The sequence below is a fragment of the Emydura macquarii genome, unplaced genomic scaffold, assembly GCF_026122565.2.
Source record: "Emydura macquarii macquarii isolate MOO-44397 ecotype Brisbane River unplaced genomic scaffold, CSIRO-AGI_Emac_v2 contig_2676, whole genome shotgun sequence".
Taxonomy (NCBI): Eukaryota; Metazoa; Chordata; order Testudines; family Chelidae; genus Emydura; species Emydura macquarii.
The window spans coordinates 13,731,258-13,756,248 of NW_027132813.1; the positions used below are offsets into that span (position 1 = coordinate 13,731,258).

Below are 24,991 nucleotides of genomic sequence, written 5' to 3' on the forward strand. Positions count from 1 at the left end.
TGGGGACATATGCAATGACATTGATACATGGAAGCTTCAGATGACTGACATTTTACAACTGGTGAGGTGCAGGGGGTAGCAATCAATAGGATGTGTAAATTACTGGAATCTACCATCTGCTGGACTGCCAAAGATTAAATAAAGCCAAGAAACTCCTACTGGACTGGAAGTCACAGGGTTTTAGTGTGAAATGTTGCATGGCAATCACTGCTGTAGAATTAAATTATTTTTCTTCTAATACTCATACTCAATGTTTACACAATACAGATTTTGTAAATTATCTCCATTCTTGTCATCTAACTCATCTAACAAAAGTACAAATCTTCTGGTCACTTCGGTCTGTATGTGAGGATATCTGGGGTTTTTTTCTGAAAATTTAGAAACAGTGCTGTTTTCCACTTGTTACATTAGAAAGTAATAAAAACATAAAAGTATTTTGGGAGATCTGGACATCCTAAGATGAAAAACCTAGGTGAAAAGTGTGTGTGTGTGTGTGTGTGTGTGTGTGTGTGTGTGTGTGTGTGTGTGTGTGTGAGATTAAAAGAAATTGAACAGGCAGGTCTTAACATCTAAATGCACACATTGGAGGTTCCGTGTATTTTCTATCTGCACCTCTCCCCCAAACTCTGTGTTCCTCCTCCCATCTTCTATTCTTCTTCAAGTGCTTGCTCATGTCCATTCTGATTTAGTTGTGTGTGTGTGCGCCATGTGCACTGGTGCCAGAAGTTTTTCCCCTAGTGGTACTCATAGGGCCAGCTTTAGCACCCTCCACAGTGGCGCATGTATGTGTTTGAATATATGGTGCTGCCAGCCCCCTCCCTCTGTTTCTTCTTACCACCCGTGACAGTGCTGGACCAACTCTCTTGCAAGTCTCCATGTTCCTAGTGGTTCTTTCGTTGTTTTTTTCTAGCTCTTGCTAGTGTATATGGTTTTTTAAAGTTCTAGATGTTTGTTGGTTAGTTAGTAGTTATCTAAGTTCATAGTTAGTAAGTTCCCAGGGTCAGGGTATGTCCCGGTTCCCAGGGTTAAGCCCTGCACTTCTTGCAAGAAGCCAATGCCACTGGGCGATCCACATCAGAGCTGTTTAATGTGCTTATCAGAGAAGCTCACCTCTCCACAAAGTATAGGATCTGCAAGAGTTTTCACCCAAGAACTAAGAAGGACCAAGACATAACACTTAAGGCCCTTCTGATGAAGGCGGTGCTCAGACTGGAGTCAGAGCTGAGATCGGACTCAGGACCGAGTACCGTGGCATTGTTAAAAAGTGCCCCTCCAGCATCGGAGTCGATCCGGCACCGTTCGATATTTCCACTGTTGAAGAAGCACCAGAAGAAGGAGCACTCAGAGATGGAGTGCTCGCCGGCACCAAAGCTGCCTAAGAAAACTTCAGGGAAGCCGGAGTCAGCTTGGAAAGGGTCTCCGCTCAGATGGGCATTGAGTCTGGCACCCACACGGCCGCCAACTCCAGGGAGCAGCAGGGGCCCACGCCACCCATTGGTCCCTTCCACATCTGAGGCATTCCAGGTGATGAAGGACCTGTTGGCCATGCCAGTGCCACTGACACTTCAGGAGGGTAGGCCTACACATCGAGGAGTGGATGCCCTGGCCAGGGGTTTGTTGAAGGGGACGCTGGTGCAGCAGCCTCATCTCCCGTCCACTGGTTGCCATTCGCTGGCCTCAAGGTACTCTTCGGGTTCTTGGCACTGATCACTGGAACCACACCAGGGCAGATCAGTTTCAGACCTATGGTCATCAAGTGCAGGGCACTGGTCCCTGAGGCATTGGCACCAGTCTGCCAAGCATCGGCATAGTTCATCAGAGTCTTGAAGTTCACTGAGCCCATGGTGTTGCAAATCACCGGCGCGCAGCAGGCCACCAGAGCCATGGCACCGCAAAAGTCAATACAGGAAACTGAAGGACAGGAGGTAATCAAGGCGTGACCAGTGCTCCGGCTCCATGCACCACTCTCCAGCACCGGATCTCCAATGTAGGGATGCAGAGAAGCAGGCGGGGTTGGCACCCCTGTGGTCACTGGGGTATTCTTCCTCAGAAGTGAGGGAAAAAGTTATAGCCCCCCCTCCTCTCCCCCCCCCCAAAAAAAAAAAAAAAAAAAAAGGTGCAGGCTACAAAGTTTCCTGCGGATTTCCCCATGCTGCCTCAGGTGGGGGGATGGCTGCAAGGACCCTGGGCTGGACCCTGGTAGGATTGGAATCCCTGGGGGTTCCCCCATTCCCTTGTGCCTTATCAACTCTCCTCTATGGAAGCTTCAGTGCCACAGTCTTCAAAAGACCTCCCTACAGCACCGGCCTTAGATGTCAATTCAGGGCATGAGGAGTCGCTGTCAGGCAGTCTGTTGGTGACCACCCCAACTTGGGAAGAGGGGCCCATGGCCCCTCCACTGCCGTCCTCCTCCTTTTTCTCCTCAGACGAGGCAGTAGGAGGCCTCTTGCATGCTGCCTTGCTGGACAATTATAGGTCCCATCGAGACCTACTGAAGAGAGTAGCAGCCAATCTGGGTCTTAAGATAGGGGAGCTTAAAGAACTTGTGGATGAGCTCTTTGGCGTCCTGGTGTCTGCAGCCCCATCCAGGGTGGCCCTCCCGGTGCACAAGGGAGTAGTGGAACTGGCTAAGACCTTGTGGCAAACCCCGGCATCTCTGCCCCTCACATCCAAGAGGGCAGAGAAAAAGTACTATGGGCTCGCTAAGGGTTTTGAATATCTGTGTACACACTCGGCTCCAGGCTCACTGGTGGTAGCGGTGGCGAACAAGTCAGGCAGGGGCAAATGAGCTCCACACCAAAGAACAAAGAGGCAAAGAAAATGGACTTATTTGGCCGAGTTCAACATCCAACAGTCCGATGTAATGGCCCTCCAGGCTGGAAGAAAAGGGGCAAGGCGGGAGGCAAACAGGCAGGAGACTGGATCTCGGGCACAAACTGGTCGGTTTGGGGTGGGGAGCCCATCTAGGTGCCCTCAGGACTCAAGGTCGATGGACCGAGGAGTTAAATGTTTGCATAAATGTCAAGGAGCTCAGAGCAATCTGGCTGGCCTGCAAGGTGTTTCTGCCGCATCTGTCCAACAAGATGGGGAGGGTCCTCATGGACAATACAGCGGTGATGTACTATATCAACAAGCAAGGGGGAGCCAAATCCCCAGCCCTGTGTCGGGAAGCTATTTGTCTCTGGGACTTCTGTGTGGAGCACAACATGCTCCTTGAAGAGGTCTATCTGCTGGGGCTGAAGAATATCTTAGCAGATCGCTTGAGCAGGTCTTTTTGCTCTCACCATGAGTGGTCACACCACCAGGAGGTGGCCACCGCATCTTCCAAAGGTGGGGAACTTCCCGAGTGGACCTGTTTGCCACCAGAGAAAACAGGAAATGTGTCCGCTTCTGCTCTCTCCTGGGGTCGAAGTGCAGCTCCCTGATGGATGCTTTTCTACTCTCGTGGTTGAGAGGTCTCTTGTATGCATATCCTCCGATACCTCTCATGCCAGAAATTGAAGACATTTGTTTTTTGGGCATTTAGTTTTTCAGTTTAAAAAATCAAAATTTTCCATGGGATGCGCACACTTTTTGTGCAAAACTTTGTTTAGTTGAACTAAACTTTGTTTAGTTTTCTGTTAAAAACAGGTTTGATGGAAATTTTTTTGACTAGGCCTAGTTCCCAGTTCTTATTGCAGTTCCTTATGCGGTAAGAGTCCGGGTTGTGTTGTATGTGAAACAGTACTGAGAACTGTACATTTTCTACTTTTTGCAAGGTTGTGGTTTGGGGATTGTTCTTCAAATATAACATTTTTGGGTACATGTGGGGGGACCCTTCATTTGGACGCTTCGTGGGGTTTCTTGTATTTGAGTTTGGTTTCTGAAGCCCCATAGTCTATAAAGGCACAGGGAAAGCAGGATTGTTGAGTGGCAATAACCTAAATGCCAGCTGAATTAAGTTCTTTGTAAGTAAATATAGTTTTCACAGTGGTGTTAGTGTAAAGTTTCTTGGGGAAACTCTGTTCATGCTGAAATCTGACCACTTTATCCTCTGAGTCTCAACTGGTTTCTAGTCCATGATAGTACTTTAATGCTCATCCCATGACTGTTAGTTTCCTTAATTGCCTTTGGTGAGGGATCGGGTGTTGAGAATCCAAATAGCCAACTAGTTCTCCTTTATTGCTATTTTGTTTACATGGTAAAAGAATTCTTGTAAAGTAGGTAAAACTGACTTGCACTGCTCTGCAATTTTATACCATCACTGAACTGGTAGAGGTGGGCATTGAGCACTAGACGAGTTCAGAGAGAGAGCAAGCAAAGCATGTGTGTGGTGTTCAACCAATCAACACCTTTGAAAATCATTGCTTACATTAACTAAAGCTTTGCACACAGGAAGAAGAAGAAGAAGAATCCACTTGCAAGACACGGACAAGTTATTGGCTTCAAGACTGCGTGTTATCCTTGTCACCAGCAAATGATCTGATGGTAATAGCTCGTGAGCAGAAAGCTGTTTTTTTAGTGCGTAAGTATGTAATCCACATTTTGTACTTGTGGCCCAGTAGTTCAATTAGTGAACAATTGCAATTCTTACAATAAATCCCTACTTTCAGGAATTTTAGTATAGTAGACTATTTTATGTAATATATTTTATGTATTAACTAGGCATAAGCAGATATATCAAATCTGATTTCAGCCTTCTCATTTCCATTACTTTTTGTGGGTCTGAGTCTAGTTATGCTTTCTGGACAAAATCTCTGGGCTGTATTAATTTTATATTAAATCTTGTGTCTTATGTTAATGTTAACTTTTATGTTTTCCTGTGTTTAAGTTTTTTCTTTGGAAAAAATTAAGCTAATCTGATCTGAACTCTTGGTGTTTATTTTTTTAAAGACCTTTTGCTTTGACTTACATTCTGCTGCGTGGATATAGTTTTTATGTTGTTGTCAGTATGGGGATTAATAACTTGTAACAAAATGCTGCTGAAACTGAGATTTATGACACTGGAATGATTGTACAGTTCTTAAAGCTATCATCCCATATGTGTCGTTCCCTGCAGAATCATGCATATCAAAACCTAGGTGAGCTTCTAATTTCACATATTTAATGGAAGATGTGCACTGCCTGTAAGAGTACCTTGAGTTAACTAAAGTTTTAACAGAGCTGCTACTGGTTCAAGCATGAGGAAGTTTCCTTTAACTCACTTGGTGTAGAGCTGCTGCCTCTGAACCCATAGAGTGGTGATTGTTCTGTACTGTACTATATCAAGTGCTGTGATTTTTACTCTTGGCTAACTCTATTTGGAAAATCTTTCTACTTGAAGAAACAATCTAATGTTAGAGAATAATGAAGTGTGTTGTGATTTCCAGTGTTACTGTGAAGAGAGTAAAGGAATTATGAAAATAAAATGTTTAGAACTAGTGTATATTTGTCCACTTTCCTCTATGTGTTTGTTAATTCAGACTCTGGGATTTTAATCTCATTGTGGACAACCACACCAGGTAATAGTATTTTTGCACTTTCATTGCGCTTTTCATCTGAGGAACTCACTCTTTGAAATAAGCCTTGTAGCTACAGTGAAGTAGATTAGTGGTGTAACTTTTTTTTTAAAACATAAATTAGTCAATGGAGGAGCATGAAGAGGGGTTACGTGACGTGCATACGATCACATTAAATTACTGAAGTGAGGAAAAAAATCCACGAGTTCTGTTTCCCAATTCCCTCCTCAGGTAAATAGAACATACTCACTTCCTGTGGTGAGAGATTTTTTTTTAAATGGTCCCTGACCTAAATGTCTTTATATTGAGGAATATTAAGAACTATGTTGTTTTTTTTAAAATAACCTTTTAACATCTTATTCTTTATGGACAATGTCTTTTTTAATGTCAGCAAAATGGAAATATAGCGACAAGGGGAAGGAGGAAATGCAATATGCTGTTGGTTGGAGTGGCTCTCTGAATGTTGAAGAAGGGTATGTATTGAATTCTAAGTTTACGTGAATGATTAAATACCACTTTTTAAACTGTTACTAATTAGTGCTTTGTTCTGTTTATCTTAATGTACTTTACAAATAGTTTGGAGAAAGGAAACTGACTAAATGATTTTTATCCCAGTTGGTGATTTATATCTTCCAGCCTTAAGAATTCTGTACTGGAATAAGTTATGTGGCTAAAAATAGTGCCCGAATCTAAAAGCTTCCACTTGTTATTTTGAGTGAGGTTCCTGGGTGTGATTATATGTAAATTAGTGGGTATACATATAATTATTATTAAAAAAAAAAATTGTTCACAGATCTGGACTGTCACCAAACCTTTCAAATTCCTTAACTTAGCAAGAAAATAAAACTGAGTATCTACTGAGTAGTTAAAATTGTTGTTTGGGGAGCGGGGGAGACTGTTCTATCATGGTGTGCTGGGGCTGATGACAGAAGTAGTCTGTCAGGATCCCCTCCACATTTTCATATCACACCAATACTGAAACCCCCCAAGTCATAGCTATAGATCATTACTTATAGCAGTGTTTCTCAACCTTTTAAGTAGCAAGTACCCCCTAACTTCTGGAAATTTTAATAAGTACCCCAACACTCAGTTTTCCATGGGATTTTATATTTACAGACTAATGTGAGCCATATGTTGGAAGAAGGGCTGAGTATATAAGGCCGTGATATGACAGATGTCCGATCTGGTGTGAGTAGGGTTACCACCTCTACACCAGGGGTGCACAACTCAAGTATGTACCTGGGCTGGAGGTGATGTTGGCCAAAGCTACGAGGCTTTGAGCGGCATGCCAATGCTGGGGAATATAAAGCTCTGTGCCAAATTTTGTGCCTTAGATTTGAGAGGAGGGAAGGAGGGCGAGAGAGAGCGCCAGGAAAAGAGGCAACTGGTAAAATCTGGGGCTGTCATAGAGCAGTGAAGTTGACAAGTTTTCTGGGCACTGGGCTTTGAGCCAGGGAGGGGGGTTGCCACCTGGGCAAGTTGTAGGCGGCTGCCGCCTGGCTGCCAGCCTGGGAGGAGGGTGACTGCCACCCAATCCAAGCTGGGGCAGAGGAAGCTTCTGCGTCGGCTGGGACCAGGGATGTGGGCAGGCAGCTGCTGCCCATCTTCAAGCCAGGGTGCTGGAGGCTGTCCCTTGGCTTAGAGCCGGGGTGCGGGTGGCTGCCACCCAGCTGCGAGCCCAGCTGACAAGACGCAGGAGGCTTCCACTGTGCTCCCGCCTGGGAGCTGGGACCCGGCAGGAAGCTGGGGACTGCTGCCTGCCTCCCCCAGAAGCTAGTGGCTGTTGCCTGCCTCCCAGCGGGGAGCTGTAACCAGGTGGGAAGTGGGGGGCTGGGATCTGGCAGGAAGCGGGCAGCTGCCACCCGCCTCCCTCAAAAGCCGGCAGCTGCCGCCTGCCTCCAAGCTGGGACCGGCCGGGAAGTGGGAGGCTGCAGCCCAGCTTCCCAGGACTGTGGCAGCTGCCGCCCACCTCCCAGGTGGGAACTGGGACCCGGTGGGAAGCGGGGGGCTGCTGCCTGTTTCCCCCAAAAGCTGGTGGCTACCGCCCGCCTCGCCGCTGGGAGCTGTGACTGGGCAGGAAGTGGGCTGCTGCTGCCCGGCTTCCCCAGAAGCCAGCGGCTGCCACACACCTGGGAGCTGTGATCCTGCGGGAAGTGGGGAGCTGTCGCATGCCTTCTGGAAAGGCCGGTGGCTGCCGCCTGCTTCTCAGCTGGGACCAGGTGGGAAGCGGGTGGCTGCAGCCCGGCTTCCTGGGACTGTAGTACCTGCCGCCTGCCTCCCAGCTAGGAGCTGGGACTGGGTGGGAAGTGGGCTGCTGCCGCCAGGATTCCCCAGAAGTCGGCAGCTGCTGCCTGCCTCCCCTTCTCTTTTTTTCCTGAGTACCCCCTTCCTGTGTGTCTCGTACCCCCAGAGGTACGCGTACCATAGGTTGAGAAATTATGACTCATATGATGCAAAGCCCTTTTTCCCCCAAATTCTGTGAACTTGTTGCATTTGTTGCCCTCCTAACTCTGACCTTGAAGGTCCATGGTAAGTGGCCTCTTAAGTGCCAAAACCTCTTTTAAAAATGGGATTTGGGCCCATAAGTTACTTAGGTGCTTTAGAAAATTTTACTTCCAAGTCTAGCTTTTGGCTTTGACTTCCATATTACATTTTGGCATTGGTTTCAGTTGTCATTCTAACCAAACGAGCTAGAGAGAACACAGAATTTCTTTGTGGTTTATTTTCTGATAGCAGAAAATATTTCACTTGCCCCCCTTTCCTTGTATAGCTCAGGTATTTCTGTAAACCCTCTTAGATTTACCTTCTTGAGTTGCTATTTCCCTTTAAATGCTCCTTTAAACACCTGCAACTGTGTGTCATGTTAGGAGTATGTACAATTTTGTGGTTAAACGGAGCTGGGGATGTTGGTTTTATCAACCCATGTGAAATTTTGGAAGACATGAACCTTGTTTAAAAACCCGATACTGCCTACATCTGAGCTGAGTTACCTTTGATAAATATCACAATATGCATCTGGCTTTTCTTTGCTTCCTTCCCCAATATTCAAATAACATGGCCTGTTGCACAGAGGCTATTCCTTTTTAAATTAGTAGAATCCATTTCAGTATGTTAGTCCCTTGTGGGAGGTATTTCTTTAGCTGCGGTATAATCACTACCTTTACTGCTCCAGTTAAGGGTTTACAGGTGTTTCAAATAGGAGAGACTTCTAATTCTATAGTAGTGTAACTCTCTTATTGTAGCTACATATAGTGCTTAAAGACTTTGACATTTTTTCCAGTATCTTCCTCAACTGACAATAACCTCTGTTTACTAAGCTTTAATTTTACATATGTGGTTTCAGTTAGTTCCTTAATCTTATAAGTTTTAATTAATTTACAACTGACGTCAAACTTGTGTTTAGAATATCTCAAGCTTTTTTTAATTGCCAACCTTAGTCACTTTCTTATTCTTATGGGAATAGCACTGACGTGTAATGCTTGCAGAAACTGTTGTTTCAGAAGGAATTTACACTTTAAATGTCATTGGAAATGTCACCTGGAGCTGATATGCTGTCTGTTTCATAGAACCTTTTCACGTTTACTAAATGTTTCCATAATAAATTTAAAACTTTATCTCATGGGGGAAATAAAATCTGTATCCGTATGTAGGAAAACGAATATCCAAAGTAGGTATTTCTTGGAGTCTTTGGTTTTTATTTGTCTCAAAGGAACCTTAATTATTTGTCTGCTTTCCCCTGCCCAAATTGTGTGTGATTGTCTTGGAAAACTCTTTTATATTTGTGGTGTTCATTATTCTTATACAGTAAATGCTTGCTAATTACACTGACTGGGGAGAGCCATTGCAGCTTAAGGAATTTTTGCAAATGGCTAAACGAACAAACAAACCATGAAAACTGAGTGTTCTGCATCAGAGTGTACTTTCTTAATTTGTCTTGACAACTATAGCTTAGTTTTAATAGTTTGATTCTACTTCGTATACTACTAAAAGTACCCTAGTAATTTTGCACACACAGTGAAGTCTTTGTCTGTCTAGAGCAATCTACTGTTAAATCTTTGCTAAGGAGAGGTGAAACCCAGTAGCCCTTAGTCAGACCAACCAGGCCTGTAGTCAATCAAGCTGAAAATTAGCAAGGTTCTCCTGTATTTACCTTTCATTTAACTCATACCAACTTTAGCAGCAAAGATCCTATATGTTTTTATAAATGTGTATCTCTTGGATATTTTCTTTTATCTTTTTTCATGTTTATTAGTCTTTATAGAGCATTTAATTTTTTTTCTTTAAAATAGGAAATATAGTATATGAGCACAGCAACTTGCCATATTATATTGCACTAATTTTTTTTCCTGGTAAAGTCACATTACTCTTTAAAACCTGTTCTGTATATCCACAGTCTGCTTTTCTCAATAGTCTTATTCAGAACATTTGTCCTAGTACTCACAAATATTTTAGAACAATCATGCAATTTATGGATCCCAAATCCAGATTAGTTCGTGATACTGTTGCTTACTTAAAAACTATATAAAACAATTCTATACCAATTCCTCCACTCTGACACTTGAGATTCTAGATCTCATTTGAATCTAAAATCTTTATGATCCTTAACCTGTTTATAGTGGTCAGCTGAAAACTAAAGATATGTCCTTGCCTTAAATTTTCAGTCAACAGCCTCAGACTTCTTTGTTTTTCATGCTCATTTGAGTAATCCTAAATGGATTTCCTGAATTCTGCACTTAATTGTTCTGCCCGTTCTTCAGTGTACATCATTGTTATTTTGACTGCAAAGTGACTGGTTAATCTTTGCCTTTTAGTAGTGATGTACAGAAGGCATTTACTGCATTAGTTTCTAGCTTCTTTTTTCTTTCAAATTTCAGTTCTGTAGCCTTTTTTATTTTTACTATGACTCTCTCTTATCATAAACTGTAGCTTGTTTTCAAACTTCTAAAACAGTTTCATGTTTCTGTTCCTGTGGCATTCCACATTTCTAACGTGTTTTTACATACATTGTTGTTCTGTCTGTGCACCACAGGTATCTTAATCTGAAAAATCTTTATGTGCATTATTCTATAGCATAAATTATATGGTTTTTTTCCCCTCAAAAACCAGAAATTAGGATTTTTTTTCTTCAGGAGCTTTGAATAGAAATTGTATATAATTTTACAAATACGGTTGCATTGTATATTACACAATATTTTTACCTCATTACTTAATCATTTTGAGTCTTGATATATTTTTAAAATATATTAAAATTATTAAAATATATTTAATGCTGGCAAGATCTGCTGTGTACTATAGAACTATAGCAGTATGTAACTTCAAACTGTCAGGCATGAGATATGCTTAATATTTTTATTTTCTGTTTCTAGTGAATGTGTAAGTAGTGCATTGTGCATTCCACTGGCAAGCCAAAAGAGGTAAGAATAGACTAGCTTTTTAGCAATTAAAACGCCTAAGAGCCAACTTCTGCCTTCAGATAAATGCATGCTAATCCTTTTAAAGTCAATGGAATTTGTATGTGTATAATTGAAAGCAAAATTTGATCTTTCATTTTCATTTGTTTTATCCTTTTATGGGACAGAAGCTCAACAGGCCGTCCTGACTGGACCTGCATCGTGGTAGGTTTTACCTCTGGCTACGTCCGTTTCTACACTGAGGTGAGTCTTCTTTCAGCACCATTCAGCTGCAAAGAAGTGATGTATCACTGTGACTTGTAAACTTTTATTTGTATCAACCATATTGCGAGCCTTTCCTAAGAAAAGGTGAATTAGTGAATACATTTTCATGTTAATTATTCTTTCTTTCTTAGAATGGAGTGCTCCTTCTTGCACAGCTCTTAAATGAAGATCCTGTCTTGCAGCTTAAATGCAGAACCTATGAGGTTGCAAGGCATCCTGGAGTCACAGAACAGGTAGTGTAGCAGACCATTTCAAAAGCAAAATAGTATTGTTTCAGGATGTGGCATGTTTTTTTCCTACATGAATCCTCCAGTGTGTGATTCTCACCCCTTGGGCTACTTGTGGCCCAATCAGCACACTCATGTGACATCTTGCTAAAAAATGTAAAGATTGCCATACAGATTTCTTGATGTGCCACACGTCAATTGCCACACTCTTGGGTCTTGGCAGGGATGGGGCCGGGGCCAACTGAGTGGAAGACAGCATCACAGAGCCCTGCTGGAGTGCTTCCTCCCCTGCCTGGGGGGGACTAGCCTGCTCCGAGCTGCAGCACCCCCTGTATCCACCCAGCCCTGGGCTGCCTGTCTGTCCCTAGCTGGTCATGTTGGACCCAGAGCTCACAGTCAGAGCAGGAGGCTGCCCTGTAAGTCCCGTCTCTGGGACGAGAGCTGGTGTGGGGTGGAAATTTGTCGAGTGGCTTCCCAGTAAGGGTCCCCCATGTCTCAGTAGGTGGGATAACCCCTGCCATTGACTGGGAGCAGGTGTGGAGGGATATGTGCAGGACCGGAGTGGGAAGGAGCCCTCTTCCTCTCTCCCTCCCATGCAATCAGTGACCCTTTCTGGCCTGGACAGCACCCCAGTGTTGAATCCCATATAGGAGTGCACACTCCTGGTGCCCACTGCACTGAACGGGACATGGAGCAGCCCCATCTATCCCAGCTGCACACCGCCTTCATAGTCACTACCACCAGCCGGGGGTCAATGTGCACTCACCCACGCACAGAGACAGCAGCTCGGCAGTCTGTCCCTGCATCAGATGAGTTCCAGGGGAGAGGCACCCAGGGCACAGTGCTGCTGTGTGCCATACGCCATGCACACTGCCCCCTGCACTACAACACACTGCTGACACTGCAGCAGTTTTGTGGACTGCGCTCAGGCAAGGCATGAAGTGGGCAGAGTCGCAAAGTGTCACAGTCTCATGCTTTTTTCAGGCCACTGTAAGCAGGGATTCACAATTATCTTGTAGCGATCAACAGCCCAGAACAATCCTGACTGTTGTACAGAAACCAGTTGATTCAGGCTCCCCTCTTCCCCCTCAAGCATTGTATATCGTGGGCACTAGTACTGTCTGTCTCCCAAGACTCACACACTGGCTGTCTCTCACATATACACTTCCTGTCTTTCACACAAATTTCACCTACACACACTTGCTCTTTCTCCTACACATGCACACCTGCTCAGCCACACCTGTATAGACAGGTTAATGTTTTGACTTATTTTGCTAATTTAAAATGCTCTTGGTAGACATTTTGCCAGTGTTTAAATGAAATATACTATATCGATTTGAATTGCATTGCTGTCAGATATCAAACACTGAACCGTTTTTTTTTGGTAGATGTACAGGTAGTATATATATTGTGTGGATGCGACCCACACAACACAGAGTTATGGAAAAACCCACCGTTCTGCACTCGTTGCTGAATTAGAATTCATCATGCAAAAACCAATGAAATATTAGAAAATGTATCTTTATACAACAAGTGTTCATCTATGACGACAATTTAGCAAGACATTGTGGACCCAATTTTGAAATATGGAGGTTTTAACAATACATCTAAATCTTGCAGATGGACACAAGGGTGTATAAAATGGACATTCATGTGTCCAAGTGCCAATTTGGACCCTAATCCAGATATAGGATTTGGGCCATAAATCCTTTGATATCTAGATAAACTTGTACCAAGATGACCTTTACAAGTTTCTGTAACTTGTATGCTCTCTCCTTAAACCATTAAAATATAAATAGATGAGGGACATGAAGTTCAATGAAAGAAGACAACAGGTAGACAGTAAATACAGAATTGAGTCTGTATTTGAATAATTGTTAATTGTATGCTGAGATGTTGGAGAGTTTTTTAAACTTCTTTTCTTTGTCTCTGCCTGATATTCCATTGTGTGGAGTCTGTTAGAAATTAACTGTTCAGACATAACACTTGTTGCCTTGTATTATTTACAAAGCTTTTCTTCAAAGAGGAAAAGAACTAAGCTGATGTGATGATGGTGAAAGTGATTGTCTCCTTTACGTCATTGTTTTTAATAAAGAATGAAGAACTGAGTATTCTGTATCCAGCAGCAGTTGTGACTATTGATGGTTTCAGCCTCTTTCAGTCCCTTCGTGCTTGTCGTAATCAGGTAGCAAGAGGTATGTCTCTGAGAGAAGCTGTCTAATTGCTGTGACCAACAGTAGTACTTGTACGTACAGAAGTCTGTTTGTTATATTGTATGTTAATACAGAATCATTTTAAATTCATGTTAATTGTATCAGACTGGAGTAAAAACCAACATGGTTTGTCAGTTTTATACAGGCTTGTAGTTAAGTGCAGGAAAATATTTTTCGAGAAATGCACATCCTCAGAACCCAGCTTGCCTGAGGATGTTGACTGGAGAAGATGTGACTTGCTGGTACACCGTCACCTTAGGTTCACCTTCTCAGTGTCTGGCGGGGTCCGCCCAGTGATTTCATTTAGCATTGTGTTTTAGTTGAGTGTTTTCCTTTTAGGAAAGGTTTTGGGAAATGCTGCTGTCATAACAGTGATTCTGCTGTGGGTAGATGCTCTTCATTTTTAATGGTTAATATCCTTTAAGATGTGACAAATGCTAAAAGCTATTAGATCTTTCTGTGAAGGAAAAATACTTACTCCTTTCTGTCTTGCCCTGCTGTTTACCTTGGTTTCTTGTATTATCAATCTTGAGATTCTTGCTAATCCAAGTGCGCTACACCTTGGGAACTGGTCATCTTCCTGAGTTTAAGGGAGAACCATCAAGCAATGGTGTGCTGCATGGAGGGAGGGTCTCTCACTGCTGGGAGATGGGCTTAATCAAAAGCTGTTGCTTGCACTGAGTCCTGATTGCTTTTGCCTCTTACTGTGCTCCAGCTCTCTGTTGCCTGTTCTGAATCTCTGCTATGCACCAGGGACCAGTGACAGGGAATGGGGACATTGTTAGGCCAGGAATAAGGAGGAACAGTAATGGAGCTGCCAGCATGGGAACATCAGGAATTGCGGGGCCAGCAGCACTGTTGTTAGCTTGAGGCTGGTGCCCACGGGAGGAGAACATTTCCATTGAGGGCAAGGAAGAGAGAAGGCTTCCATCCCCTAAGTTAAGAGCCCCTAGGACTAGCATTCCTTTTTATATTGTGTCCCACAGGAAAAGGCATAGATATTAATTCTGGCTATAACCGCTCCCTACCACCAAAGTATAGCCTTACTGTTACTGTCTGAGAAATGATCACTGTTCACAAATGAGAGCAATTAGATCTAGCTGCACTTCAATGCTTGCAGTAGAAGCACTCCAGCATCTTTCACATGCTAATCCCTTGTATATGTGTTGTCTTAAATTTGCACAGAGTTTGAGATGAGAGCATTAGTAGAAATTCAAGTGTGACTAAAGCCTACTGTCACATATCCTGTGAATTTGGGTCTTTGTAGGACCTGCTTACTTAGGTTTGGCATAGGACAGTCTCCAGTAATGACACTCAGTACCAGGAGAGAGACCAATATTGTGCTTGAACTGCCACAGAAACATTCTTATTAAACCATAAATAACTAATAAGACAAAAAAAATCTCCATGGATTTATTTTGGACTTAACAAATATAGCTAGATGTTGTGAATGAAATTTTGTCCAGTTAAGTTTTATAGTATCCTAACTTCTGAAAAATGGATAAAACATTCATATTCTAACTTTGTGCAGCATGTCCTTAAATGTATTATACAAAAAAGTCTGACAATACTTATATGAAACCCTATAGATAAAGTTATTGTATGTAATGTCTTATTAATCACAATATTAAATGATTGCCCACTGGCATTTCTCTCAGTGTTCACTGTATTGTAACTGATAATATAAAACATTGTAGCACACGCTGACATGAGATAATATTTAAGGGTAAGAAATCTAATGAGCTAATAGCTTTTTACTTATGTCTCAATTTTTGTAACAAATTGGCAGCCGCAGCATCAGGCAATGAGAACATACAACCCCCGCCATTAGCCTATAAGAAGTGGGGTTTGCAGGATGTGGACACCATAGTTGACCATGCCAGTGTAGGTAAGTGTTGCCATTTATCCTCAGACATTCAAGTAGATGAGACCTCATTTGGCCCTCTAGGGATAGGAGGATGTTTGCTTGTCCCCAAGTCTCCATCATGGACAGGCAAATAGTTGAGGGAAACAAACTAGGCCCCCTCTAGCTGTCTTTGGAGAAAGGAAAGAGAGAAGTGGGCTGTGAGTACCTGTTAAGAAGAAGGGTATCTGGGTATCTAGTGACATATATACTTCCCCATCCCTCTTTCTATTGCTAAATTTGGTGTATGGAAGTACCTGATGCTATTTGTCATCCAGCACCCCGTACTGGCTCTGTGGGGTGTTTTATGCTGTTCCGGTTAGCCAAGTAACTTGTCAAGAACTGCCCTGCTTGAGCTTCCTTCCTCTGCTGTTGCCATAGGGGCAGGTCTCACTCCTCCCACCATCGCACTCTCCCTCAAAAACAAAAGATAAAAACTGAAACCTTTAAAATTAAAACAGATCGCAAGCAGGTTTTTTTGTTGTTGTTGCATCTACTGGGTTTGTTTGAAATAAAAATGGTCAGTTGATTCCAAGTATCAATATGTGGCTTCCGTACTAAAATGTATAATCAGGTTTAGATATCCAGTAATACAGCTATATATAGTATGCAAGAACCAGATGTGAATGAAGTCGGGCCTTGTATTTTTCTAGAATTGACTGTTCGGCTAAGAGTGCAGGAGTAGGTTTAGAATTCAAGAGCCTGAAATGCCCATTTGTGTTGAATTTACATAACCTGAAGTATTAATTTTTCCCCTCCATATTAGGTATCATGACGCTGTCTCCTTTTGATCAAATGAAGACTGCCTCCAATATAGGTGGATATAATGCAGCTATAAAGAATAGTCCACCTGCTATGTCTCAGTACATTACCGTAGGCTCCAATCCTTTCACTGGTTTCTTTTATGCCCTGGAGGTATGTATGTATTGTGAAATGGGCATGATAAAAGAATCAGTTTGTCTCAGGTGGGAGGCAAGAGATTTAATACCCTTTCTTTTTCCATATTAAAAAAGGGCTATTTTTGAAGAATGCTTCATTTACTCCAGTTTGTGGGGAGGTTCTCCAGTCTTCAGAATTTAGCTGTAATTGGGAAAAATCCCTTTTGATTGGAAGGGTTTCTTTGTGAAATGTGCTACTGGCTCCTGCCATCCAAGTCCTGTAACTTTTAAAATCCTTAAGTTTTTTTTAAAAAAATAATTGAAATATAGAAACGTTTTAAAAAGATTTATTTTGTTAGTTGAGACTTTGTCTTCCACTCACTATTCTTTCATGGTTTAAGGAAATAAGCTTAAAAATAAGTTTTAAATCACATTTAACCATTTTAGTAGAGAATTAAAATTGTTTTGCTTGCCATGACCCTTTCACAAAATATTTATGTACTCTTATTTATTGGTGGAAAAACATGGCTATATTTATGTTCCTGTTTACCTTCTGTATATTTGAACCATATAAGACAGAGTGTAATCTCATTATCTAGGTCAATAAGGTGGTTAAGAGAAAGTAATATCGGAATGTTGTCCAGCTAATATTTTGCAAAACATTTTTGAGAAAACGTACTTATTTTGGAGTCAATAAGGAATCCAGCAATACACAACAAGCTAGCTCTCTATGAAGCATTATGGACTATGGTTTTTAACTTCTGTTGTAGCACAGCATAGTTGGCTACCAGAGATTCTCAGAGGGCCTCTGAAAAAGCAAGGTGAAACTTGGAAACGTGGAATGACATCCTTTTAGAGACATTGAATTGACAGTTTGCTGAACCTCTACCTCTTTTTCTAGTACCTGGCCCAGGAGGCCTACATAGCTGAGATCTTCTGTAGTTTTTGCTTGTATTGAAAATTAATGTGGATGATGTCAAATTTGGCAACATCCATTTCAAGACTTTGGCTGCAGTACATTTTTTTTCATTGCTGTAGTTCAGGTCAATGGTTCGTGTTGAATGTGTTTGAGCACTTGAGTTCTTACGTTGTAGTGATAAGAGAAATCATTGTTTAATTATTTATTTTGTTGCTTTCTAAGAATTTTTTTATTTTTTCCTTCAGGGTAGCACACAGCCACTGTTGTCTCACGTCGCATTAGCAGTTGCGAGTAAACTGACTTCAGCATTCTTTAATGCTGCCAGGTAATGAAATGCAAAATAAATTAGTGTGTTCTTTTCTTTCCTTTTCTTTCCTTTTCTTTTTTTTAAAGTTTTGGAATCATTGGTATTCTGCTGATAACTTTTTCTGTTGCAAGTGGCTGGCTTGGTTGGAAGAGTAAACATGAAGAAGAAGCTGTCCAAAAGCAAAAACCAAAAGTTGAACCTGCTACCCCGTTAGCTGTGAGGCAAGTTTGACACCTATTTGTCTGTTGCTTTGAAGCTCTGTTTCTTGATTGTCTGAATAGCTTTTGAAAGTGGTAATCTTGTGCTGGGATTTTTTTTTAAATTTGAGTTTAGTTTCAATTAACTTAGTTTATAAATGGAATTAATTTAATGATCTCTATTTAGCTTTTGCCCTCCAAAATAAAAGAAAACAAAAACCTGCCTACTTTAGCAGCACGGGAATCACTGCTGAATAGGCTAAGTCCTGGAACAGCAGGCCTAAAGTTTACAATTGAGGTGACTCAATAGAGCTGCATGAGCAAGCTTGTAAATACGCTCACTGTACAAAATGCTTTGCTTTGTGTGCAAAGATGTAAAAAGTACCTTACAACAACTTATGGATGTTATCCTCATTTTATTGTTAAGGAAACTGGAGCACAGAGAGGTTGTGACTTGTCTAATGGTTCAGAGAAAGCCAGTGGAAAACGGAGGGATTAAATCTAGTTCTCCTGATTTCTAAACAATAGGTCATGCTGTGTCTCTAGGTATGGCTGGCTCTGGTCAGCAATAGGAAAGAATCACCGAGATCACCCACTGTTGCAAGACTCCATGCATGCCAAGGCAAAAGGGACATCAAGCATAGCCTGATCTTTGAAGTTTTACTTGTGAACTGAACTGAACTGGGCCTTTCATGTTTTATCACTTTGTAATATGATCATAGTGAGATTTTTATAAAGTTGCAAGGTTTCAGAGTAAATAACAGCATAAAATTTTGTAATAGCAAAATGCTGTCTTTATTTTTGTTAACAAAAACAGAAAAATCCACCTTTTTGGCATCCTAGAAAAAAGTATTTTTCTATAATCTTGCAAAAGGTACTGTTCATAATTCTAAAGTAATGGATGTAGTATCTTTTGATAACAATTTAACTGAATGTTTGATTTTCAGGTTTGGACTTCCAGATTCCCGGCGCCATGGTGAAAGCATATGTCTGTCTCCATGTAACACGTTGGCAGCAGTAACCGATGACTTTGGAAGAGTTCTTTTACTGGATGTTACAAGAGGACTTGCCATTCGTATGTGGAAAGGTACATGTTGATACATATCAATACAGCAATTAGTTTGCTTGGAGATGGTGTGGCCCTTTATGTTCAGTTGTGCTTAGAATTTTGCGTACTTTGCCTTTTATCATGGCAGTTATTGCTACTCTGTGATCTCTGAAACAGATTTAATATAAACTCAAGTGTGACACAGTTATAGAACTGGACCGTAACATATTATTGGTGAGATCTACAGTAAGGGTTTAATTAACAGCCTCATCAGATATTGAGTTTTCCTTCCTAGACCTGACTGCAGCATGCAGCAGCTGATCAAGTCATTCTCTTGAAGAATATTGAGCTCATTTACTCAAGATTTGTGCAGGTCGTTTCTTCTCTGCCTCAGTTGAGATAAGAAGCAACAGCTTTCAGTTCTCCTACCTTACACACCATAAAAAGGCTGAGGAAATCACTAGGAAGGGCTGAAAATTCCACCTGTTTCCTGCTTTGTTGGGGTCAGTTTGCTTCTCTTGCCGGTGTTCTGGGCTGTTCCAAGGCAGAGTTATCAGTCTTATCTCTCTGCGCCCCAGTTGTTCTGTGGGAAAGAGGAGATGCAGACGTTGCTATCTGCAAGACTCCAACAGCAGTCACAATCAGTATTACAATCCCTGGATAGGACTTGTAGAAAACAATTCTTTGTAACTCCCCTAATATCTGGACCTGGTTTCTTGGAAGCCACAAATATCTCTAGCAGCACCCTGTCCTCCCACTTCCCTCACAGTGCAAACCCAGAAGTTCAGAAGGCCATTAGAGCAGTATTTACTTCAGAGGCAATAGACAGTATTCCGTGCATGTCACTTCTCCCTCTCCTACTCAAGGTTGGCTTGGACCAGAGATACTGGCTTTCCTGAATTAAGTCTACAGGAAAAGCATAGTGGAGTCTCATTTCTTTCTAGACAGCCATTGTAGTTGGCCCTATGCTGTGGAGAGGTCTAAGAAGGGAAACCAAAACTGGAGTTAGTTAGGAACTACAGAAATCAAATTTTCAAGCAAACATTCCCATGGGCACATGGGCTGTGTACAGGGAACTCCATTAGAACTAATGGAGGGGATGAAGGAACATTTATTTCCACATCCCTCCAGGCTGCTTAGTTTCTCAGTTTCAGCTACTGTAGCATAATGGTTGCCGTCGCCCTGTATCTCCTGTGCATTCTTTTCCCTAGCGTTGGTGTTTATCTGGTGCTTCTCTATCAGTTCAGATACATACACTCATCATTTTTCTCTTCTGTGTTACTGATCTTTTCAAATTATCTTTAACCACTTGTGTTTGTGGAAGCGTGTTGCTTTACTTACTGTCTTTATTTATTCAGTTGAGCAAGCATTTGCTAAACAAAACGTTTGGTCTGCCAGGTTTCCCAGCATTTATTGCAAGTTGCTTAAAACTGTTTATAACAAAGGATGATATGAACAACACACGCTCTCTCTCTTTCCAAGTCGTAGTTGTAAACTGCTAAAAAAATGTTTAGTAACTGAATGTTTTGCCTGAAATGTCTATTGAGGTAAGCAAATCTTAAGTAGATAGGCAACTGAAATCATACTTTACTTTTCACTTATTCCACTAACACTTTAGAAACCTCACAATTAAATTATACTTCAGTTTTAAAATTTGTTTTGTATGCTAATTGTAGTGTGGCTTGGGAGGGGTTGTTGATATCGCTTGTGTGTGCTAAATCTCAGGCATTTTCATGGTGACTTGATCATGTTCATGCACTGTCCTGGAAGGCATGCCATTTTCTCTGTCTCGGAAGAGCTTGGTTGGGGGAGAAAGAGCAGTTGGCCCAATCAATGTGTTAGTGAACTAAATGTGAGTAAAGGTATTTAGGCTGGGAAAGGGGACTTATATTACTGTTAAATAGCATTTAAATGGTCACAATAGAATTTTTTGGGAGGGCACAGTAGCCTTCCACCGAACATCTATATAATATAAACCCTGTTCCAGGATCAAGCAATTTTAAAGGGAGGGGAAAGAGATCTATGTATTTGTGTAAACTAATTCCTATCCTTCCTTACAAAGGATATCGTGATGCACAACTTGGTTGGATTCAGACCGTAGAGGACCTTCATGAAAGAGAAGCTGAAAAGGTGGATTTTTCTCCTTTTGGGAGTACTCGAGGTCCAAGTAGAGTGGCTCAATTTCTTGTGATCTATGCTCCAAGAAGAGGAATCCTGGAAGTATGGAGCACTCAGCAAGGACCCCGGGTTGGTGCCTTCAATGTGGGGAAACATTGTAGGTAAGAAATGCTTAGCATGTTGACAAGTACGCTGTGCTAGTGGGGTAAATAAGTGTGTAGTAGACATTCCTGCCTCTCAAGCAATCTTATTCCATTGTACACCGCAGCAAATGCTGGTAGACTGTTTTAGAATTGCTGTCAGTGCCTCTGATACTTGCTTGAATGCAGTGCAGTGAATGCATTATTTATGAATGAGAATGTTTCCTTTTCCTTTTCCACTGCTAATCTTTGTAGGCACAGATCACTGATTAGATGTTCTGATGTTTTACACTAGCTGTGGTGGGCCCTGGCTGTGTGAAATTCTTCCTTGTGTCCTATACCAAAAATGCATGTTGGTAATTTCACTCTTCACTGTAATGGCCATATCTGTGTGTTTTTGTTTCAGGTTGCTGTACCCTGGTTACAAAATAATGGGTTTAAACCATGTGACCAGTCAAGGTTGGCAGTCTCAGACTTACCAGATCTGTCTTATTGATCCAGTGTCTGGAAGCATAAAAACCGTTCATGTACCTTTCCATTTAGCACTAAGGTAAGGTTAGCTTAGTTTTATATAATAATTTACTTTAACTATCTTTTCTTAATGGAAGTCTTATGATAAGTGTTTGAAATTGGTTTTTAGTTCCAGAAGGCCAGATTCTGCCATCCTTTCTCATGCTGAGTAGGGCATTACTCCTGGAATAGTCTCGTGGAGCAAGGTGTACTCAGTGTGAATAAGGATGGCAGACTCTGGAAGATGAAATTCATGAGTATTTTGTATGAGTTTTGTATCTGAGTTTTAGAATAACTAGTAACGATTTTAATTTCATGCCAGAGTGAACAAGAAAATGCTTTCACCAGTGATGTAACTCAAAAGTAACAAACATAAAATTTGCAGACAGAACTTTTTCACTGACTATTTCACTTTGTTTATATAGATATTTAAAAATCTTTTTCAGTGATAAAAAGAGTGAACGAGCAAAGGATATGCATCTAGTGAAGAAGTTAAGTGCTTTACTCAAAGCTAAAACCTCAAATCTGGGTAGGTTTCTCCTAAATGTTGATTATTTTTTAATGTCTCACCAACTGAATCATACAATACCCACCCTGTATTCCTAGTGTATCTAATGTATATCATACGTCTACACCTGCAGATTGTGCCATCTTAATGTTCATTAGGTGTAAGTGAATTTGTTTGCATATTTAAAAATGACCTGCAAACTTCTTATTCAAAAAACTAGATTAAGAAGAGCGTTCAGTTCATGTTCATTTCTTTATACAGATCTGCAAAGTCTAGATAAGTCTCAAATTGTCTGCCAAACAGTTTGCTGGGAATGTTGTATTCATTATTGAGTTTCACTGCTGTCTAATCCTTGTTTTTTAACTATGTTCACTGGAATTATGAATTTCTTAATACAATTTCACCAAGAACAAAAAACCTAACAATTTTGGAGACATGCTGTAACTGGGAAGAGTTAGGGGATAGGTAGTACTTTCTCCAGAAGAGTTCAGTATTGCATGTGATGTCAGCAGCTGCAGAAGCAGCTGATTAGTCCAGTGGATCTGGATTGTGCAGGCCTGCGAAACAGCATAAAAAGGTAAATTTTCAGTGTGCTGCATGTCTTTCTTATCTTGGTTATTTGGAGATGTTCAGCACATAATTCTAAAGTTTAATTTTAGAGCAATTGTTCTCGACAGCAGAGGCATCTGAAGAGTCCTTTTGAAATTAAATGGAAGTACAGTAATTTTTATGTCTTCTACACAGTGCCCCCACTAATAGCATCCTTATGTTAGTACTTTTTGCACACCCATCCTATTGTTAACGCAGTTTACTTGGTATGACACAGTTCATTTGTATTAAAAGTGAGGTTCCACAGGGCAGGGTAAAATAGTTTTGCAGGCTCCAAGTGCATATTGGAATGAATTGTGCCCTGACTTTTGTAAATAGCCTGTATATTTTTAAAAGGCTCCTTGGGTGAAGTCCACCCTTGTACAAAGAGCAAGCACAAGCCCCGTCCACCACTTAAGTACTAATTGGCTCTATTTTGAGTGCTTAAACCTTAAGTGATACATAGCCTCCATGCTTGTTTTGAGCATAGACACCCTTCTTCCTATATGTAATTTTTTTCTTACAAAAGAGACAAGTCAGGAATGATATGTGCCACTCAGTTTCTGAGAGACAAGGTGGGTGAGGATCCAATAAAAGATATTACAACTTCTGTTACTTCTGATATTACCTCACTCACCTTTGTTGTGAGGCATTCTTTCTGAGCAATGCCAGATTTGCAGATCAGTAAGATTTAATGTGCAAGGATTTCTTAGATAGATAGATAGTTAGTTCAGTACAAAATCAAAAATTAACTACAATATATCATACTCACTAGACCCAAAGAGTTATGTGTTCACTCAAGAGGCAGCATACAGAAACAGCTTGCTTCCAGAGGCCTGCCAGGGGATCAGGCCAACAGCATCTCTTGCAGAATCAGGCAGTGATGAAGTGTGCGCCATTGCCTGGGTGGTGGTTTTTTATACTCTTTTATACACAGCATCCTTTCATTCATTTATCTTGGTTGATGTTTCAATCACCCAAGATAAATGGGTTAATTTAGCACTGTTTTATTTCTGTATACTTTATTTTTTATTATGTTCTTGCCATGATAATTGGATCAAAACAACATTTGGTTGTGGGAGAGGCGTTGGGAAAGAACGCACCTTATTGTAAAATGTATAAACTTTTGACCTCATTCATCTTTATCTTTGTGCAACTGTAAACTAACAAACTATTTGCTGTGGTGTGCAGAAATTGAGATACCACAAGTTTACTCAGTACTCTGTTGGTCTCTGCCAGCCATAAAAAACTACCAGAAGAGTCAGGGCCAGGCTGCTGAGCCTAGGCTTCATACAGTGGTCAAGCAACTCACCAGTGGTCAAACAACTTGGGCCATGCTAGGCCTCCAGCAACCTTGTGTCTCTGATATCTTGGGACCAACACAGCTACAACAACACTGCAAACACTCAGTCTGAGTTTTTTCCAAGTTAATAGTGGCAGGTCTTCCTATCATGTCAAACCAAACAATTAAAATGTAAATAAATCTCCATCTTAACTGTGGTGCAGAATGACTTGCTTTTCAGAATCCATGTTGAAATTATGAATTAATTACTTGATCGTCTTTGTTTGCAGACTTGGTTGAAGCTGAAGCAAAGGAATTAATTCTTGATATTAAATACCCTGCTACAAAAAAACAGGTGAATATTGAGAAGAGGGAGTTACAATCTGGAAAAGAATTTCATGTGATCAGACTTTAGTATAAAGCCATTAAATCTTTCACAGTTTTCTTAACAATTCTTTCCATGGTTTCTAATTGACAAAGCTTAAGGACTTGCTTTACAGAATTGCTTATTTTATTTTTTCTATAACTTACCATGTAGAAATCTTATTGATTTGTGACATTGCTGCAGGATCAATTTGTATTGTAAAGGGTAAAACCAGTGGTTCCCAACCTTTTTGGCTCGACGGCCACAAATATCATTTTTATAGTCCTGAAGGGCCACCAGTCTATCAACTCATAAAAAAATGTATTGACGTATACACCAGTAAGGACCGCAAATCACTACATATTTAAAGTAAACATTTTGATGCTACTGTGGTCATTTTTACATTCACTATTTTACACCTACAAATTACTCACAGTATGTCACACACTCTCAGACAAAGCACTAGTATAGATGAGTGATTGCCACTACACACTGAAACACATGGTCTGACAGCTAAGTCATGGTAGGTGGCCTGCTAAGTGCAGGCCAAACCGGAAGACACTGATTTTTAGAATCCTGCCCCTCCTCAAGCATGGTGGGTCCTGGCTGCTCTGCCAGCAGCTGTATCTTCCCCCTC

At 41.3% G+C, this 24,991-nt stretch overlaps 1 protein-coding gene across 5 annotated transcripts in view; it reads left to right on the forward strand.

The window, feature by feature from the left end:
* The window catches only part of RAB3GAP2 (RAB3 GTPase activating non-catalytic protein subunit 2), an 83,793-nt gene that overhangs the window by 31,787 nt on the left and 27,015 nt on the right, over positions 1 to 24,991 (forward strand). For 3 of the 5 annotated variants that reach the window (XM_067564932.1, XM_067564930.1, XM_067564931.1), the window contains 15 exons: positions 4,375 to 4,504; positions 5,869 to 5,950; positions 10,844 to 10,891; positions 11,056 to 11,131; positions 11,284 to 11,385; positions 13,475 to 13,574; positions 15,382 to 15,480; positions 16,262 to 16,410; positions 17,538 to 17,617; positions 17,731 to 17,820; positions 18,744 to 18,883; positions 20,907 to 21,123; positions 21,509 to 21,652; positions 22,059 to 22,141; positions 24,281 to 24,345. In XM_067564932.1, the coding sequence (XP_067421033.1) occupies positions 4,375 to 4,504; positions 5,869 to 5,950; positions 10,844 to 10,891; positions 11,056 to 11,131; positions 11,284 to 11,385; positions 13,475 to 13,574; positions 15,382 to 15,480; positions 16,262 to 16,410; positions 17,538 to 17,617; positions 17,731 to 17,820; positions 18,744 to 18,883; positions 20,907 to 21,123; positions 21,509 to 21,652; positions 22,059 to 22,141; positions 24,281 to 24,345 (1,605 nt within the window). Of the gene's footprint in view, positions 1 to 4,374; positions 4,505 to 5,868; positions 5,951 to 10,843; positions 10,892 to 11,055; positions 11,132 to 11,283; positions 11,386 to 13,474; positions 13,575 to 15,381; positions 15,481 to 16,261; positions 16,411 to 17,537; positions 17,618 to 17,730; positions 17,821 to 18,743; positions 18,884 to 20,906; positions 21,124 to 21,508; positions 21,653 to 22,037; positions 22,142 to 24,280; positions 24,346 to 24,991 lie in introns of all 5 variants that reach the window. The other 2 variants (XM_067564928.1, XM_067564929.1) reach the window with 1 other exon arrangement.